The sequence below is a fragment of the Sarcophilus harrisii genome, chromosome 6, assembly GCF_902635505.1.
Source record: "Sarcophilus harrisii chromosome 6, mSarHar1.11, whole genome shotgun sequence".
NCBI classification, from domain to species: Eukaryota; Metazoa; Chordata; class Mammalia; order Dasyuromorphia; family Dasyuridae; genus Sarcophilus; species Sarcophilus harrisii.
The window spans coordinates 13,720,272-13,738,639 of NC_045431.1; the positions used below are offsets into that span (position 1 = coordinate 13,720,272).

The window sequence follows — 18,368 nt, forward strand, 5'->3', positions numbered from 1 at the left end:
TGGTTGAAGGTTCTTATTAGTTGAGTTCTAATTAAACAAGATTTTACTTTGTATAGATTCTTTAGGTACTTCTCTGTGAATATGTTGTATCTTTTTGGTAGAATATAAGCTTTTGGGGAACAGGGACTATCTGAATTCTATATTTGTATATTCAGAACCTAGAACAGTTCCTGCATGTTACATCGGTACTTAATGGTGCTTATTGATTGACTAAGTTTTTATTTGCCTCTAATGCACTTGAGAGCCTTTTGTCTCCATTACTGTTGATGTGATTTTTTTTTTTATATAGACAATAGAACTGATGCAAGCATATTTATCTTTGAAATTCCCCAACACAGGTACATCTTTTTATTTTACTTTTAAATGTGATATTTTTTTCACTTAAGATATCTTTACCATTTGTGTTTAATAAAAACCTTCCTCAAGAAGTTGTGGGTTAGAAAATGCATCTCAGATACACTTTTCCCAAAACAAAGATCTAGATTAGCAGAGATTTAAACAATTTCTATTATTATATGGAAGGAAAAGGATAATAGCTACTTGGAAAAATTCTACTCTTGAAATATTTCAAGGACAATCAAGTACAATTTGGGATTACCATCCACACTTCCTTTTCCTAATGATGAATCATGTTCTAAAAACTCCCTTTCTTTAGCTTATTTGAAATTCTACAAGTTTTGAGAGACTAGAAACACCTCGGCCTTCATCACCGAAGAAAATAAGTCAAATCAACCCGAAACTTCAATCTGTCTTGCCTGTTTTTATCAGTCAACATTTGAACAAATGACTTGCCACCTTTTATATTTTCATCACCAGCCTTCTATCTCTCTAACAGTCAGCTACCTTCCTCCTGCTTTAAACCATCTATTTAAGCCAGTGAAGTGAATTATGGCAAATTCACTCTGAACCATGCACATCACCTATGTCAATTACTCTAAGAAGACAACACTTGGTTTGAGAAAAGAAAATACAACATTTTATAACCATTTGTTCACTTACATAAGGCTGAAGACTTTATATAAACAAGAAATTGCTAATGTCCTAGTGTAGGACTGTGCAATAATTTTAATGATCATAGTCATTAATTCATTTTTAAAAATTTATGTGAGATGTCTTGGTAGTAGCAGTCTTTAAAAAAAAAGTCTTAGAGATGAATAAGCTCCTTAAAAGCCCTTTTATTCAGGGATTTACATGCTGTTGGAAAAAAATAAACTTTATAAAGAGAAAAGGAGAATATTTATATCAAAAGCTAGATATTTTCCCTTATGAGCTGTAATTCATAGCAAGTGGTATTGAATATGGGAGATGAGAAAACAAGAATTTTGAGATTGCTATTTTGATCAAATAATTACGATATTATATTTGCATGAAGGATTCAATATTAGTTATTAATTTTTAACAAAAATCTATGCATGCCACACAGAAAATGAGAACTTGAACCTAGAGCTGAAAGATATGGATTTCTTTCCAAAGCCCATCACCTCTGAGGTTGCTTTGTACATAAAATCCTCTCTCCAATAAGACAGAGCTAAAGTCTAACCTCAGGTGCCCATGGATTATATTCATACGCATTCTGATCTTTACATTCTGTAGTCCTCATCCCATGTACAATAAAAATCCATACCTAGGTCTGCATAGTTAGACTTGAAATATTGCTTGCGTCCACAAAAGTACAGCTCAAAGTCGGGTTCATTCGACCTGCGCAAAGTGTATCCATTTTCAAGAGCAGCAAAAGCATCACAAGTATAGCGGTAGGTGATGAAACCATAGCTGTCTCTGTAACAGACAAAAAGGGGGGAAAGTTCAGTGACTGCTCCGAAGCATTAACATATACAAGCGGAACCCTTTTTATCTCAAGAGACCCCTTCCCTTTGCAACACCTAAACCTCTGCCTCCATTTATCAGGGTGATTGTCCTGTCAGGCAGCTAAATACTTCTTTCTGGGACAGGAAATCTCAACTAGAAAGATTAATAAATAGGGATGAAAGAAAATAAATAAGGTTTTGAACTCAACATGTCATCTTTCAAAGCACTTACACTGGCAACTCCCATACCAGGAATCTTATGGCCATAATTTTTTACATAATGTCAGCTTCTAAACAAGAAATAATCTTGAAGTTTCTCACCCATCATCCCGCAGATTTACTGTGCACTCCTCAATTTCACCAAAAACTTCAAAACGGTCCCTTAGTTCTGTCCGGGTGATGTCAGCCCTGATTTTTCCAACATAAATCACACGACGCTCTTCCTATAGGGAAAACAAGAAAAGCCTTCATGTAAGTGCTGGAAGAGGAAGTCATACATGTATCTAGAGACAAATATACAATGAGTGTGAGCTTACAGGTCAAGTTCATTCCATTCAAGGAGGCAGGACCTTCCATGGATTGACTATGTTTATGTTGTTTTAAATGCTAATTTCCCCGATGTTCTTTTTCCTTCTTTGCTGTCTCCTTTTTCTTTCTTAGACATCACCTTTTTATGCTGGATGGGAATACTCCATGTCTTATAAAGACTTGAAAAACCATTTGAGTCTTGGAGCCAGGGAAACTGACACACATCTGTGTGTCAGTGGATAAGTCATCCTGTGACCTGGATAAGTCATCCTCAGTTCCCTCAGAAAATGCTTTAAGACTCTGTTGCAGAGCAATGACCACTGGAATCAGGAGTTCTCAATGCCACTGAAATCTTTAGGCCAGGTCAAAGAAAGAACAAGACTACATCTCAAAAACTCTAGACCGACTCTTCCATCACTAGTTTGATGGCCTGTCTGTGGAAAAATAATATGGCTCCATATGTTTGCTTTTCATCAGGAAATAGATAAGGGAATGTCCATTTGTAAAAGTTGTAAAGTTTGTCATCAATTTAGCAAACTGGAAAAACATGTCCCACAGATACTGATATCTCCCATCTGAGTAAAGCCCTGGTGAATATGAACTAGAAGCCAGTGGGGGGAAAAGCTCTCCTTGCTTCCCTAGGTCTGGTCACAGAGTAGTCCACTTATAAGAACTTGGGCTTTTATACCTATTGTTAGTTAACATTTTTATCAGCAAAAATAGCAAAGTCATTTTTGTAGCCTGAGGTTAATTTTAAAAATAACAAGTGATTCTTTGATTTCTGGAAAGAAGCAATTGTCTGCATGAAACTTCAATAGACTAGAGAGGGTTAAAGGGAATGGTGTTATCTGGTCATCAGAAAAGATGGAGACCTTAGAACTATCTCCAAGAATAACATGAGGGTACCTAAAAAGGGGCTTACTGTTCTCTGTTTCCATTGAGAGCAGAGCAAAAAGAAATGGACTTAAATTACTAAGGCTTAGGTTAGATCAAAGAGGATTTATTCATTGTATGTCAAAATTTGAATATTGATCATAAAAATTTTTTATCTTCTTACAAAAAGAATCATATGAATTTTATATGATTTTAAATCTAAAATGTTTTCCCCTTTGTTAAAAAGTTAAAAAGAAATACTTCCCACACTTTGACAGGGGGGTATTGAGTTAGAGATGCAGAATGAGATAGGTATTTGCAGATATGGTCAATGAACAGGTTTGTTTTGCTGTACTACACATATTTGTCATATAAGGGTAGACTACAAGAGGGAAATTATGTAGGGGGTAGTGATAGATGTCCTCTTACTCTCCCCCCAAAATAGCATCTGTAAAACATTTTTAAAATGCACAGAAAACAAAAAAAAAGTACAGAAGGATATATAAACAGAGTACTTTTATTTTTGATAAATTTATGTATTTATGGATCATATATATATATATATATTTCTTAAAAACAAACTGTATCTGATTGAATTAGTTTCTCATACAAAGCTTTTTTTATTATCTTTACCATACCAAAATGTTCATTATTGTTAAATTCACAATAAAAATAAAAATTGTAAAAATAAATAATTCAAGTTAGAAATTAATATCAGATATTTTCCCTGCCTTTGCTCTCTAGGATTCTTCAAATTTATATTTTCAGAATAAAAGCCAAAAAAGTACAGAAATAGATATAAAGAGAGCACTTTTATTTTTACTTTGTTGAATTTATGTATTTATGGATTATATATATAATCCATAAGGAAACTATCTGATTGAATTAGTTTCTTATACAAAACTTTTTTTTATCTTTTTCTATATCAAAATGTTCATTATTGTTAAATTCATAATAAAAATAAAATTATAAAAACAAGTAATTCAAGTTAGAAATTTAGTATCTGATACTTTCCCTGCCTCAACTCTCTAGGATTTTTCAAATTTATGTTTTCAGAATAAAAGCCAGATAAAAGTAGATTTTCATAGTAATAATCCTATAGGGATAATAGGGTTGGATAAATTAGCAGGATTGCTTTTTGGAATTTCTACAGCTTTATAATTTAGGTTAAATGGATGCAGAAAACTCTGTTAAAGAATGCCTCCGCAAATCAGAATTTTCACTGAATTGAAACAGTTGATAAAGGACAGTTTCACTTATATTAGTTACTAAACCACAAGAGCCGGCTGGATGAAGTAGAACCAGCTGGCAGATACATTTTCACATATATTGTATAACTCAAACATCCTCCAAAAATGTAATTGGGCTACTGTACCATACCACATCGAATAGGTCAATAAATAATAAATAGCTAGTGATAATAACCACAGAACTGTGCTGTCTCTCCCCCAGATGTCCCATAGAAATGGGATCATAACACCATATCCCATTTTATTTCCTTAAAGAGAATGACAAAAACAGCAGAGTGCCCTCATGTACATATTCTGGCAGGTATGTATGTGTATGTGTAGTATGTGCTTTAAAAAAATCTTTTAGGCAGTTTAATACCATGTAAAGAAAGATGTTAGAGATATACATAAGAAATTGAATTGCAAAGGAATTATTCCTGAGAGATGAGAACCATATGGTGGCAGAAAAAGACTGAAACTAAAGGACCTGAGTTCAGATTCTGAAATTTTAGGAAGCTATTTCTCCTTTCTGGGTCTGAGTTTTCTTAAGAGAAAAAAAGAAAGGAAGGAAGAATGAAAAAAGGAGGAAAGGGGAAAAGGGGGAAAGGGGAAAAGAGAGAGAGAGAGAGAGAGAGAGAGAGAGAGAGAGAGAGAGAGAGAAAGAGAAGAAGTGAGGGAGGAAAGAAAGGAGGAAGGAAGGAAGGGAGAGAGGGAGGGAGGGAGGGAGGGAGGGAGGGAGGAAGGAAGGAAGGAAGGAAGGAAGGAAGGAAGGAAGGAAGGAAGGAAGGAAGAAAAAGAAAGAAAAAAAAGAGGCTGGCCTTTGTGATTTTTGCAGATTTTTCTGGCTCTAAATCTATGACTCTTTGATCCTATGAATTACCAGTAAGGGATTTAATAAACTTAAGAGAATTTAGAAATTCAAACTGAAATCCATGGCACTAGGGTGGGGGAGAAGTATTACTGACTTTGGAAAGGACTTCTATTCCAATTCCAGGTCTGCTCCTTATATTCCTCTGTGACCCCAGTCAAGTCACTCTCCCATCTCTAGGAGAGGAGAGCTAAGGGTGATCTTTCCAGTCCTTGGTTCTACAATCTTACATAAACGTATCCCTATTTAGACAGAATTGGGCAGGCTCAGAAACTCTCTCTCTCTAGCACTGCAGTTATTGCTCAGGATGACAAGGGTGAGAGCCTACTATCCATTTAGAAATGAAGTTGATCACCAGGTAATGGGGAAAAAACAGGATAGACATATTCAGTTTGGGAGAAAATACAAGGAACTACAGACTCGAGCCAGATGGAGTCTCAGATATAATTTCTTACACACACACACACACACACACACACACACACACTCACACACAATATAAGGAAACAGGTTCCTTCAACTCAACTGATTGTCCAATATCATACAGGTAAGGGGAAGAACTAAGGCCCCAATCTGGATCACCTCCTATTCCACAGTTCATCATTCATTCTTTCTGGCCCTGCCACAGTCCCTTCTCTGATACTGATGGAAGGTATTAATGCTTCAAATGTCTCTCCTTAATTTTATTCTTAAAAAACAAGAAGGAGACAAAATCTCTGCTGTCTCCAAAGAAAAACAATTGTCTGGCCCCATGCTAAAATCTTTGTTGTGGAACACTACAAAACAAAAAAGCATTTGATTCTTCTACGGCTATGCAATGAAACCCTTAAGTTGCCTATTTATAAAAGCACAAATACAGAATGTTAGTGAACTGCTAACTACCAAACTCCTTTATTTCAAGTATTAGTTTTTTAGCAATTTCTATTTTAGGCAGATAAAAAATTTTGTCCGAAAATTTAAACAAAAGTTGCAGGCAAATTTTATAGATATTCCACAAATGTTAAAAATGATAGGACAGCTTGTGCAGTGGATAGAACACCAGCCCTAGAGGACCTGAGTTCAAATCCAGTCTCAGACTCTTGATATTTACTAGTTATGTGACCCTGGGCAAGTTGCTTAATCCAGATCATCTCTTCCCCACCCCATTCTACCCCCTAAAATGTTTACTTCACAGGAGCTCCATGATGCCATGAAAAAAATGGAAAGAACTCTGGCCATTAGGATATCAAGAGACCTTCAAACTTAATAGCTCTAAGACTGGGGCAAACCATTTTATCTCTTTGAAGATAAAAATGTATGTCTTCACTGACATGAAGATATTTCTTTGTGAAACTTAATTTGCACTAGATACATGTCAGGTATTATTATTATTATTATTGACATAGAAAAAATTGCTTATGAAATTGAAATTCTAAAAATCTTGAAAAAACTTTAAAATAGGATTCAGTTAATTTTTATAATCTTTAAGGAATGCATAACATTGGACAAATATCCAAATTCCTTTATATTTATAAAGAATAATTTGCTTCTGGGGTATATAATAAAACTTAAGGTTTATGTTGCATTAACAAGAATAGTAAATTCTCATTAAGTCAAAACACAGGGGACAAATACAGAAACAGACTTACATCAACTGACTTTGCATTATCTAATATCAAAAACAGTATGAGGGCAATTAGTAAACTGGGGAAAAGCTGTTGTTTCAAATTATGAACTACCCAGAATAAGTTGAATTTGGCTAAAACCTAAATCATTAAACATTATTTTTGCAATGCTGGGAAACAAAATAAAAAAGACAGGATGAATTTAATCTCCGATTTTCATTTCTATGTTAAGAAACATACAATGTGAAAATCCTTCTTCTTTTCAATCCAAATAATTAAAGACTACTGAGCTTATTCTCCAAACTAAAGGTGATTTGGTGTCCCCTAATAATTCTAATTCAGATAGGAAATGAAAGGAACGAAGGAATCCCACAGTAGAACATGGACAAAAGTTGGAAAAGAGGGAAGAACTGAATGAAAAGATGTGGAAAGATTAAAAACAATTATCCAGATAGCTCCAATAAAATATCTAAAACATATTCTTCTTAATAAGAAAAAGATGATGTTGACGATATACTCAGAGAGCTAAGTTTGGAGGACATAAGGTGCTTCCATTGGTGTTTATTGAGTCTTGATTTTATGTTTTGAATTCTGAAAAGAAAGCTCCAATTGTTTTCAAGGGGAAGTCTCTAGACTAACAAGAACTGGTCTTGCCTATCTTTGGAGATCAGTCAAGATTAGGCATGTTCAGGACTACTATATATATTGGTTCAAGTTAAGATAGAAAGAAGTATACCCTTGAGGAAAAATGGATGACTGCCTAAGAGAGCTGCATGGGTACAGGACACTCATGATGACTGTTTAGACCTCAGAATAGTTTGGAAGTACATTTGGGTTAACGATACTCTTAGCCACAGAGTGCAATACCACTTCACATAAAAAAATCATTTCCTCCCTACAAAAATGAGTATCAAAAATATGGCGTAGTTATCTTAACATCAAAGACTCTATGATGCCGTTGGTCTGTCACTGGCTAAGCATTGCTAGGGCTTTGAATTTTGTTTCGCTAGGTCAACTTGGGCACGATTGATCTGGCAAAATTAAAATGCCAGAGTCATTGCCCAAGCACTGAAGATTTGGTTTTAAATGCCAGGCCATATCATAATTTCTTTTTTCACATTTTAAATTAACATCTCATTATCATGTTTTTTTGGCAGCAAACTGTACAGATTGCAAATAGACTGGACTGGAAATTCCACCGGAAATTAAAACAGTTGTAGTTTAGATGTAAAATACTGAGTTTTGGCTCACAATGTTCCATTAAAATATCCTAAATGACTTTAAACTTTTTTAAGCCTAAAAAATGGAGCTTAGAACGATTTGCAGAAAGACCCTGGTGGTTCTTAAGATGGTGTTTGGGACAGACAAAACAAATGCCAACAGAAACAAACAATTTAATTGTATGTCTGATATGCTAAGTGTCAATTAGTAAGAAGTTTGTCCATTGTTTATCTTGAAAGACCTACACAATGTCAATCATGGCTCCTTGTTTTTTCTTTAAAATTTCTCAGAAGTTTTTAATGGTCCTCTATGAGAATATGGCCCACCCAGTCATTGATGAATAGATATTATCTCCCTGAAGATGGAAAAGTTTCCACAGATGGGACATTATATATGTAGAGAGATATTTTAATGTTAATTTTTAGCTGTCTACATGGGGAAAAAAAAACAAACTTTTTTTTTTATTTAGTTGCTTACTAGTCAGTCATAAAAAGTAATTAGTTACAACATGATCATTTTGCAGAGGTATGCACTGTCAATGAGGTAATATAATGAAGTGTGTGTGTGTTTTTTTTTTTAATCTAATAAAAACCAAATCTGAAAACACTTAAAATATACTTTTCTTTCTTTTTTTTTTTTTTTTTTTTTTTTTAACCATACAGGTCACTGATATTTTTCCTATCTTAGATTGGGCTCTAATTAAATATACTTACAAAATATTTCCCAAATGGGATTTTAATTTTCACTAGTTTTCAGAAATTTTAATGAATTAAATTATTAAAACTACAACTTATTTCATAGCTAAGAAAAATGATGATGAGAGCTGTTACAAGTGTTTGCAAGTCCTAGATTCTATAGCTGAGCCCCAGCTACCCTAAATATACTAATTCTGTCATCCTACCAGTCTGATTTCATTCCAAATTTCAATGTCCTTCCTTTTCATGCCTATTATTGACCAATCTCTCTCTTGTCTTTGGACATTTTCTCTCCAGCCTATAAATGGATAAGCTACAATCTGATATTGGTTATTTCTTTTTGAGCTTTCTCACATGTCTGTCCGTCTGTCTTTCTTCCTCCCTTCCCTGCCCCTATCTCTCTTTCCCTATTTTGGAATAGCCAACATTGCAATCTTCCCTTCAATTGTGATGGAGATAGGTCATCACTAAAAATACCAAATGTACTGCTCCCTCTTGGCTCTTCGGATCTATAGCCAAATGCAACAGAACTTCCCTCAGACTTACTAAGGAGCTGCCGGTGATTGTTCGAGCAATGGCTAGGCTAACAAGCCAGGGAGTTGCAGTGGTTTGCTGGGGTGAAGGCACACATTAGCAACGGCTCTGGCAGCTGTTTGGGGAAGGGGGGGAAACACTATGGCCAACTGGCTACAGATGGTAAGGGATGGTTGAGAGTCAGCCTGAATTATGAGGATAGGCCCAAACTGAATTTTTATAAAGAAATTTATTACTACCTCTAGACCTGGTCCATGGAGGGTCTGAGAAAACATGGTATTATAGAACATAATGGGCTCTGCAAAGAAAACAGCTGGAACGTGTGAATAAATGGGCATAAATAATCGGATTGTAGATTCATGGAAATGTCAAAGAATGATAATTGTCCCTAAAATTTCTCTCAGTCCTCCAAGTTTCACCTTGCCCAAACCTGACTTGAGCCCGTCTCTGCAATGACTACTCAATGTCTAGTGTCTCAGTCAAAAAGATTAATAAGGAAATTAAATGATGTCTTCTGTTTGAATCTTATAGTGGCTACAGAAGCAACAGGGGGATAATTGGGAATCCATTCTGGAAGCGACCAGATCTAATTTTTCTCACTCAATATATCTTAACCCTCTTCAATGATAATTAAATATTTTAATCCATAGCTTAAAACACAAAGTAAAAGTTTAGGGGAAGAAGACATACTGACTTGACATTTATCTAAAGGTAAGTGATATTATAAAGTTAAAGATAGATTTAAATGCTTTTTTTAAGCTAAGAGAGATTGTCAGTTATTTTACCAGAGGGTCCAGCTTGGTTTTAGTTCTTCTAATCTACAAAATGAAAAAAAAAAAAAAAAAAGAAAATATAACAGATTCTTTAGAATGAAAAGAATCTCCATGCTGCTTACAATTGCCTTCTGCCTTTGCCTCTCTCTTTGCTTGGCCCTTTCAGACTCCCGTTTCTCATACTCTTTGCGGTACTCTTCCCTCTTCAGCTTTTCGTGCTGATATTCTTCATAGCTGTCATACCTGGGAAACACAACTGAATCATTAAATCAGGTACTTCCATTTGCCAGCACACAATGAAGAATACATTTCTGGGCATCTTGTTATGGAGAGAAAGGAAAGGGAGGCAAGGGAGGGAAAGCAAAGGCGTCGTCACCTGGGCCTACGACCGTAGGGCGATCTGGAGCGTGACCTTGCGTATAAAGGAGAACTGCGGTGTCCCCGGTGTCTGCAGTGGCTGGACTCATAGTAGTAACAAGATCTGCAGGGGAGGAGAAAAACAACAACGACCAAAAAAGCCATTTGCACCTGCCACGGAGCCCGGGTTTATCGGCACTCCCGAAGATTCTAGAGCTACATCTTACATAAATGGGCATTTTCCTCCTGCCTACCGGGGAGATTTCACAGTGACAGTTTGTGATCATCTAGTCAGCTTAAAGGTCTGGAGTGATGTGTTCCCTCTGAGCGTCTCTTATTGATGTTAACACTGAGCACCAGGTCTGGTACATTGTCAGCTTTATCCTGCCTGGATCTCAACTATACTGGCATAGGGCAGCTCTCCAGGTAATGGAAAAAGTTAGATGAGCAAGTTTCTTACAAATTGCTCTCTCTGATCTGACTGGCTCTACGTGGCGTGTTCAAGGCTGGAAGATTTACGAGAAGAGGAGGAGGATGTGAGTGCAACAACCATCTTGTTAGCTCTGGCATCTCTCTGCCATCGGTGGCAAGAAATGGAAGAGCTATGGCTTTCGAATGCTTTTGACTTGGGGCCCAATCGATTGGTGAGTATTTTGTTTCTGTTTCTAACTCGGTTTACCTTGAAGAAGATCTGCTGCCTGGTGACCTTGATCTTGACCTGGAATATGGAGATCGGGAACATGACCTGTGTCGAGAAAAGGACCTTGATCTAGAGTGTATCCTTTGGGATCTTTGAGAAAATAAGGATTTGGGTGGAGACACTGAATCTCTACATGGAGAATTAAAAGAAGAGCAAGAAGGTGATATATCAAACAATGAATAGGATTGTGTCCCATCCCAAGGGTAACTAAGTTTATCACTTTCATCTTCACTGTCATCAAACAGACCATCCATAGCTAGTCCTGAATTTATAAACATAGGTAGTTTGGAGAATTGTTCGTTACTAAAATCACTGTTCCTCAGTTCACTGGTCTTGTCTGCTTCATCATCAAAAACAGCTTGACTGGGATGACCAAAGTGCTTGTTCAGCTCAGCCCGGATTTCCTGGTCTTGGAGCTGTTTTCTGTGGCCGCATGGGGAACCCTGCTTGCTTGCCTGAAAAGTCTCTCTTGTGTAGCACTGGTCTGAATCTGTGGAAGAATGAGTCTGCCCCTGACATCCAGGGGAGGCATCTTTAAAGTCTAGTTGTCTAGAGTCCTGGAGCTCCTGCGATAAATTAATGCGGATTTCAGTTTTTGCATTAATTGACTGACAGTAGTCATGGTCGCCAAATAGCCGTAAACTAGGCCGTTTCGCCTTTCTCTCCTCGTGTCCGCTGGATAGTACTGAAGTCTTGCTGAGCTGAGCGTACAGCTCCGATTGTTCCGGACCTTTCTTAATGGGGTTATTTACTTGGGTACCCGAAGATTCGCTATAGCGGGGTTTCTTTGAAGGTGGCACACTGGTTTTACAGGATGACTTCTGCTTTGGAGAAGTCCTAAAAGGATTATCTTGATTAGCTTTATGAGGAGGAGTCGTAGGTGGAGTTAGGCCTAGGAGGGGAAAAAAAGAGTGAGACAGAAAGAAAGATGTGCTTTTTTGGAAGTGTCGCTTTTCGTAACTCTTCAAATAAGAGTCTGAAATATGGAAAGGAGAAGCAACTAAATTCGTGGGAAACAATAACAACCACTCTTTTATCCTAATCCACTCGAACTAAAAATGGATACGTCTAAAGTTGGCCAGAGAGCAGGATTTGTCACAGTATTCCGTACTTCAAACACCCATGCTAACAGTACCAATCCTAGAACACATGAGCATATTACCTTTTCAACAGCATCACTTGTGCTATTTGGTCAAGGACATTCTGAAGACAGTGACAGAAAATAAATGTAGTAGAACTGGGGGGAATCCCAGAATAACCTTGCTGGAGTTGACATGATAAAGGTATTGTATTAGATGCTTGAAGCTCAGGGTTCTTTGTCAAAATAAGCAAATCTACCCTTGCAGCCAAAATAAAAATAAAAAAGGAGAGAGAGAGAGAGAGAGAGAGAGAGAGAGAGAGAGAGAGAGAGAGAAGAGAGAGAAGGAAGGAAGAAAAAATAAGGCTAAAAACAAATTATTAGGGGAAAAAATGAAACAGACATTTTCAAAATAAGTTCTGTATACTAATACAGGGAACCAAAGCAATTCCACCACTTGAAGGCAATGATTCTTTGTCTCCACAGTTCATTAACTTAGTAAACCATGGCTAATGTAGGTATAATACATTCTTGTAAGCATAACTAATACATTCTGTCTAAAATATGGTTCTGCAACAGAAAACTAAGTGAATAGTAACACTAAATATTGCAGCAGCAGTGAGCCATTTTATTTAGAACTGAACATTAGTGATTGTTGTAAGGCTGAGGGATAGAAACTTAACTGAGCTTCAGCAACTAATTAAATAAATAAAAAGATGATTTAAGAAAGGGGAGAAAATGGTTCAGAATGTTAACTTTCTCGCAGAATGACAGGAAGCCATGTCATCGGTGTCTCTAGGAGATTCTTTATGACAAGGTGGCACAGTCCATCCTATGTGAATGCATCTCATTGCAAGCCACCGTGAAACAGAACCTATAACCAAAAAAGTAAGGAAAAAGCGAGGCTCCAGTGCAATAGACTATCTTACATAGGAACATACTGGCTTACAATACACCAGCTCTACATAGGAGGATGCTATTCAGCAAAAAGAACATGAAGTACACTAATGTGCCTGAGGATAGACTTAAGGCAACTGCAGGTTTCAAGGAAAAGCAGTGTTTCCTCTTACTTTCAAAAATGGTATAAAGAAACCATGTGGGTCGTAGAAAAGCACATGGAATTTTGTGTGGAGCCTGTCTCCCTCTTCAGCCATTTAAAAGAGTCGATAGGGATAGATGACATTGTTTGTTTGTTTGTTTTTTCCAATTTTATTTCACCATTTGAACAATTTTGATATTTCAGTACAATCTGTCCAATTGAAGAGGCAAAAAAAACACAGAAAAGACACGTTCGTTATCACTCCCAAATACTTTTATATTTGGCTTTGGAATCTAGCCAAAGTAATACACTCAATGAGGCATTGAGCGCATCAAAATTCAAGACTTATACACTACTATCCCTCCATCTCTAGCTGGGATACCCTGCTGGTCTCTCTCTCCAGTAGTCTGAATTTGGGCTTTCCAGTTTACTGGGGGATAAAATACAGTGCAGCAGATCCATTTGTGGATAAACAAGAATTGATAGGTTTTCTTTATTTTTCAGAATAGAACACCTGTCAGGAACACACATTATCCTTCAATCTCTCATCTGCAAATAAATCAAATTTGTAATTTCCTGAAGTTTCTTCCTTGAAAGCACCCCTTTTTCAATTCAATCCACATTTTCTCCAGCACCAATACACAGGTTCTGACTTCAACTTTCTCTTGAATACAGAGTTCATGTGAAAAACCATTCAGATGCAAAAGCAAAATTTCTCCCCAAATATGAATATCAGACATTCTTCATAAAATAAGAGAATGGTTAAAGAAATGAGAAAATTGTAAACTTAATAATTTTCCTGTTTTAGAATAAGGACAATGGAACAAAAGGGCTATGGAGGTAGAAGCACAAGTAGCTTCTGGATGCAAATTTTCCTTGGATGGTCTTCTTGGGATGGGGACAACTGAATCACGTGAACATTGTTTGAACTGGTCTCTTATGATCCAGATAGTGGGAAGAGGCCATTATATATTTAATGATGAACTAAGGATATGAATGTAGGGAAAGACAGTTGAGATTATGATAGAGAAGTAAAGATAAAGCCTCAATGTCTGTCTGACTGGTGCAAGATGAAATTATAATCAAGAGAGCATTGGGTAAGCAACATCATAACAAATTAGGAATATAACTTTTCATAGCTAATTAATTAAACAGGTCCTGAGGAAAAAATCATAGAAACTGATATTTCCTTCCTAATGTTCTTCCAGATGGTCTCAGGATCACCTCTCATTCTAGAACTTCAACATCATTTTCTATTGGTAAGAGTCATTTGACACTTACACAGAACCTGGTAGTATTGTTAGTTATTTTATCAGCATATTTAATTACTTTACAGTTAATTATGTCTAACTATACATGCTGTAAACTCCTTAAGGGCAGGAAATTTTTAAATTTCTCAATAAGCTCTAGTGCTTCACGTTCAAAAACATCTGTTGATTGAGTGGTTTTTCAAAGAGAGAAACTCTGCATTTTATAAAACTAAAACTAGGCTACTATTAAAAAGAAATTAGTCTCTTACAAGAATCAGCAATTTAAAATGGAAATAGTGTGGATTTTCGATGGATTTTAGAATCATAGATTTAGAGCTAGAAGGATCCTTGAAGGCATTTAAGTGAATCCTTGCATTTTACAGATGAGGAAACTGAGTTCTAGTGGCATGGTGATAAAGGATAATGGAAAGAAGGCTAGCCAACCTTGAGTCATAAAGACTCAAGTTAAGGTCCTGTCTCTATAAACATCAGCTTTGTGACGATGCTCAAGTTTCTTTGCCCCTCTTACTATGTTACAGATTTATTGTCAATAAGAAAAGGAAATTTTTACACCAAGAATTTCCTGGGCTTAAGAAATAGTCCAAAACCACAACAAAAATCCATGGAAACGAATCCCTAAAAACCTAGACATTCTTTCCAGGCTTGAAAATTTGGATTGTTTGTCCATTACCTCATAAATGATTCCTAACTTTTGAAAATAATATGGCTAAAAATGTCCCTAAAGCTCATTCAATTCAGTCTTAAATCTTAAGCATAAATCCCCACAATAAAATCCCTAGAAAGCAGAATCCAAGTCTCTGTTTGAGTACGCTCTCTCTATAGTGACTGGGAATCACATAGGTTACCACATGAGGTAACCTATTTTATTTTCAGATGCCTCTACCTGTTAGGAAGTTCTTTATTTTGAACTGAAGTAATTTTTACCCTTTGGTTACATCCACTGGAGCCACAGAGACTAAGTCTAATCCCTTTTGCACATAATAGCTCTCCAACTATTTTAAGACTCTTATTATATCCCTCCTGAGTCTTCTTTTTTTTTTCAGACTAACCATACCTAACTCTTTCAACAGTTCCTCATGTGACATGTTTAGAGTCCCCTCACTATGGTGGCTGCCCTCCAGCTTGTTAATGTCCCTCTTAAAATATGGTACCCCCAAATACACACAGTACAGTGGGACTATTACTTTCTTTGCTCTCAATATCATATTCTGTATATGTAACCTGACATCATATTAGCTGGTTTGGCTACCGTATCGTACCATAGCCTCACATTGAGTTTAAAGTCACATGAAACCTCTAAAAATTTTTTTTGGAAAGGAAGGTAATGTGTGACAAGCCTTAACGTGACTATATTTTTAGATAAAACCACCACTTCAATTAAAGTGCCATCTATAAGTATGTGATTAAACATAATATTGCCCATTTTAATAAACAAATATAAAACAAATAATTACCTGAAGTAAAAACTTTTTCAAGATAGACCAGTTTGAGAAGTGGAGATAGAAGGAGTATCATACAAGACATACACTGTATTCAATAAATTTAGGACTGTTTTTGAAGCAGACAAGTAATAATAAAAGTAGTTTACTATATTTTAGACTAGATGATGTAAAGCAACAACAAAAACAGTGCAACTCAGACATCTTTCCAAACTTTTTGTCATTGATTGATATCTTTTCAGTTTAACAGAGCTATGAGGGAAAATCCTGCAAGGACAAAATTTCTTGCCTGAGTGCTGCTTCTTTGAGCTACAGTTTTTGAGTCTGTTTGAGATTGGAGAGTAAAGCTTTTTCTCTCTTTCAGTGGAGCCAGACTTTTAAAAGTACCTAATGAATAGGGAAACCCTTGTGCCTTTGAAATATTTTGGATAGGAACCCATCTGACAGAGCACAGAAGTCTTTATGCATAAAATAAGAACGGGGCAGGGAGGGAGGAAGTAACTCACCACTTAATGCATGAGCACCAACACCTTTTGTCATCTTCATCCTAATCGTGGTAATCTTGATTTCATGCCATGAGCCCAAATCAATAGTACTAATGCCTTCCATAACCCCTGGAATTTTTTTCCCCTGAACCCTGATTTCTTGGTGAATGTGTACATTTTGGTGTTGACAGTACAAGGTATATACCCTGCTCTCTCTTGAACTTAGCAGATTTTGACAGATTTATGTGAGGACAGATGGCCATTACAGGCTGAAGGCTGACAAGAGGCAGTTCAGAGCATTGTTAACACACTCGCACAAACTCTCAGCAGTGCAGCACTGTGCAGAATGTAATTCAGACTATAGCTTTTTTATTGCTGCCTATTTTCTTTTGTCAAAAGAGCCTGCTGTGCACAGCAACAAATGGCTGCCATTACCCAGAATGTAATGGGTGTCAGACAAATCACGTAACACAAACAATCAAGAGTATGTAGGTCATATTTCAACAGAGCACAACCTTAGCAATATTTATGATTACTGCATTGAAATGTGCTCTATAATAAACAAGTACCTCTATATCACTCACACTTACGTACTTCTGCACAGCAAATTTGGGAGAAGTGGTACACACTCTACAATCATCCTTTTAAAGTCTTTTTTAAAGTAAAAGACAAAGTATTTTTTCATGACATCTTGTAAACCCATTTTATTTATAGGGTTTTCTTTTTAATTGAGTGACTATGGAAAATGATAACTTCTGTGTTTTTATTTGATATGTACTACTATCTACCCCCTGATTTGGGCTTTTTTGTTTGCTTGAATTAGTTTATATCATTTCATAAAATCAATTACTAAATCAGCAATAACTTTCTAAGTGTAGTGAATTTATATATTCTGAAGGAAAAAAAAAAAACATGAGATGGGACATCAGTTTTTAGCTTTTACATATAAACATGATGTCTGCTCTGACACGCCGTCCCTTGGAAATCCAAGAGACAATAGATTCCCTTACATGAAAAAGGAAGCACGTGAATTGACATACCCAGATTTTGATAAATGTGGAGGTCTTGAAGAAGATTCAGAAGTGAGCCACAAAAATGAATATAGGATGGAAAAATAAGACCCCGTGAGGAGAATTTGAAAGGGATTAAAGTTGATCCAGTCTATTTAAAAGAAGACTGTGGGAAAATTTCACATGACTTCCAAGTTCTGTGTTTAAAAAAAAATCTCCATTTCCATTGAGGGCAGAAAAAAAGGGAGAAATCTTCTTGAAACTACAACATATGGTTTGACATATGGAAAAATTCTTGACAGCAAGTGTTGTCAAATAAGTAAACCTGTTGAATCTCTTTCTCTAGGGTTCTATGGGCACAACAGTGAATTAAGTGACCTCTATGAAGTCACTGTAAAGTACAAAGATTCTGTTTATAAAATCCAGAACTCCTGGTCAAACCTTGTACCCCAATACAGGTACGTGACTTCTTAATGGGCTATACAATAATAGATCACTTAAGGAAAGAACAGCTTAACGACATAGAATCAAATTTCCACTAAGTTCTTAAGAATTTTTCTCCATCACAAAAGTCTCTGAAAACAGGATTATTGAGAATAACATTTAATAGATGAGGAAAGAAAATAATTAAATTGGTAGATTGATAATATATGGAGCAGGATTTTTATGCAGAATGGAACCACTGAACAGTCTTCTGTTAACATCCTGATTGAAACCACTCTCTTTGTCACCTAGCCATTTGTCATTTTAGCTCCAGGCTATGTTTATTTATGTCAAATAGCAGATATGGACACACTTGTTAGCATTTTTTCCTATTAGCACTTCAAGTTGCAAAATCTAATGCGCTGAGGATTCAATA

General features: G+C 36.2%; 1 protein-coding gene across 9 annotated transcripts in view; it reads right to left on the reverse strand.

Annotated features, from left to right (window-relative positions):
* The window catches only part of PPARGC1A (PPARG coactivator 1 alpha), a 739,235-nt gene that overhangs the window by 8,528 nt on the left and 712,339 nt on the right, over nt 1-18,368 (reverse strand). For all 9 annotated transcript variants that reach the window (XM_031942840.1, XM_031942835.1, XM_031942839.1 and 6 more), the window contains 5 exons: nt 11,167-12,079; nt 10,507-10,611; nt 10,253-10,373; nt 2,127-2,248; nt 1,625-1,776 (listed from right to left, as the gene is read on the reverse strand). In XM_031942840.1, the coding sequence (XP_031798700.1) occupies nt 1,625-1,776; nt 2,127-2,248; nt 10,253-10,373; nt 10,507-10,611; nt 11,167-12,079 (1,413 nt within the window). The remainder of the gene's footprint in view (nt 1-1,624; nt 1,777-2,126; nt 2,249-10,252; nt 10,374-10,506; nt 10,612-11,166; nt 12,080-18,368) is intronic.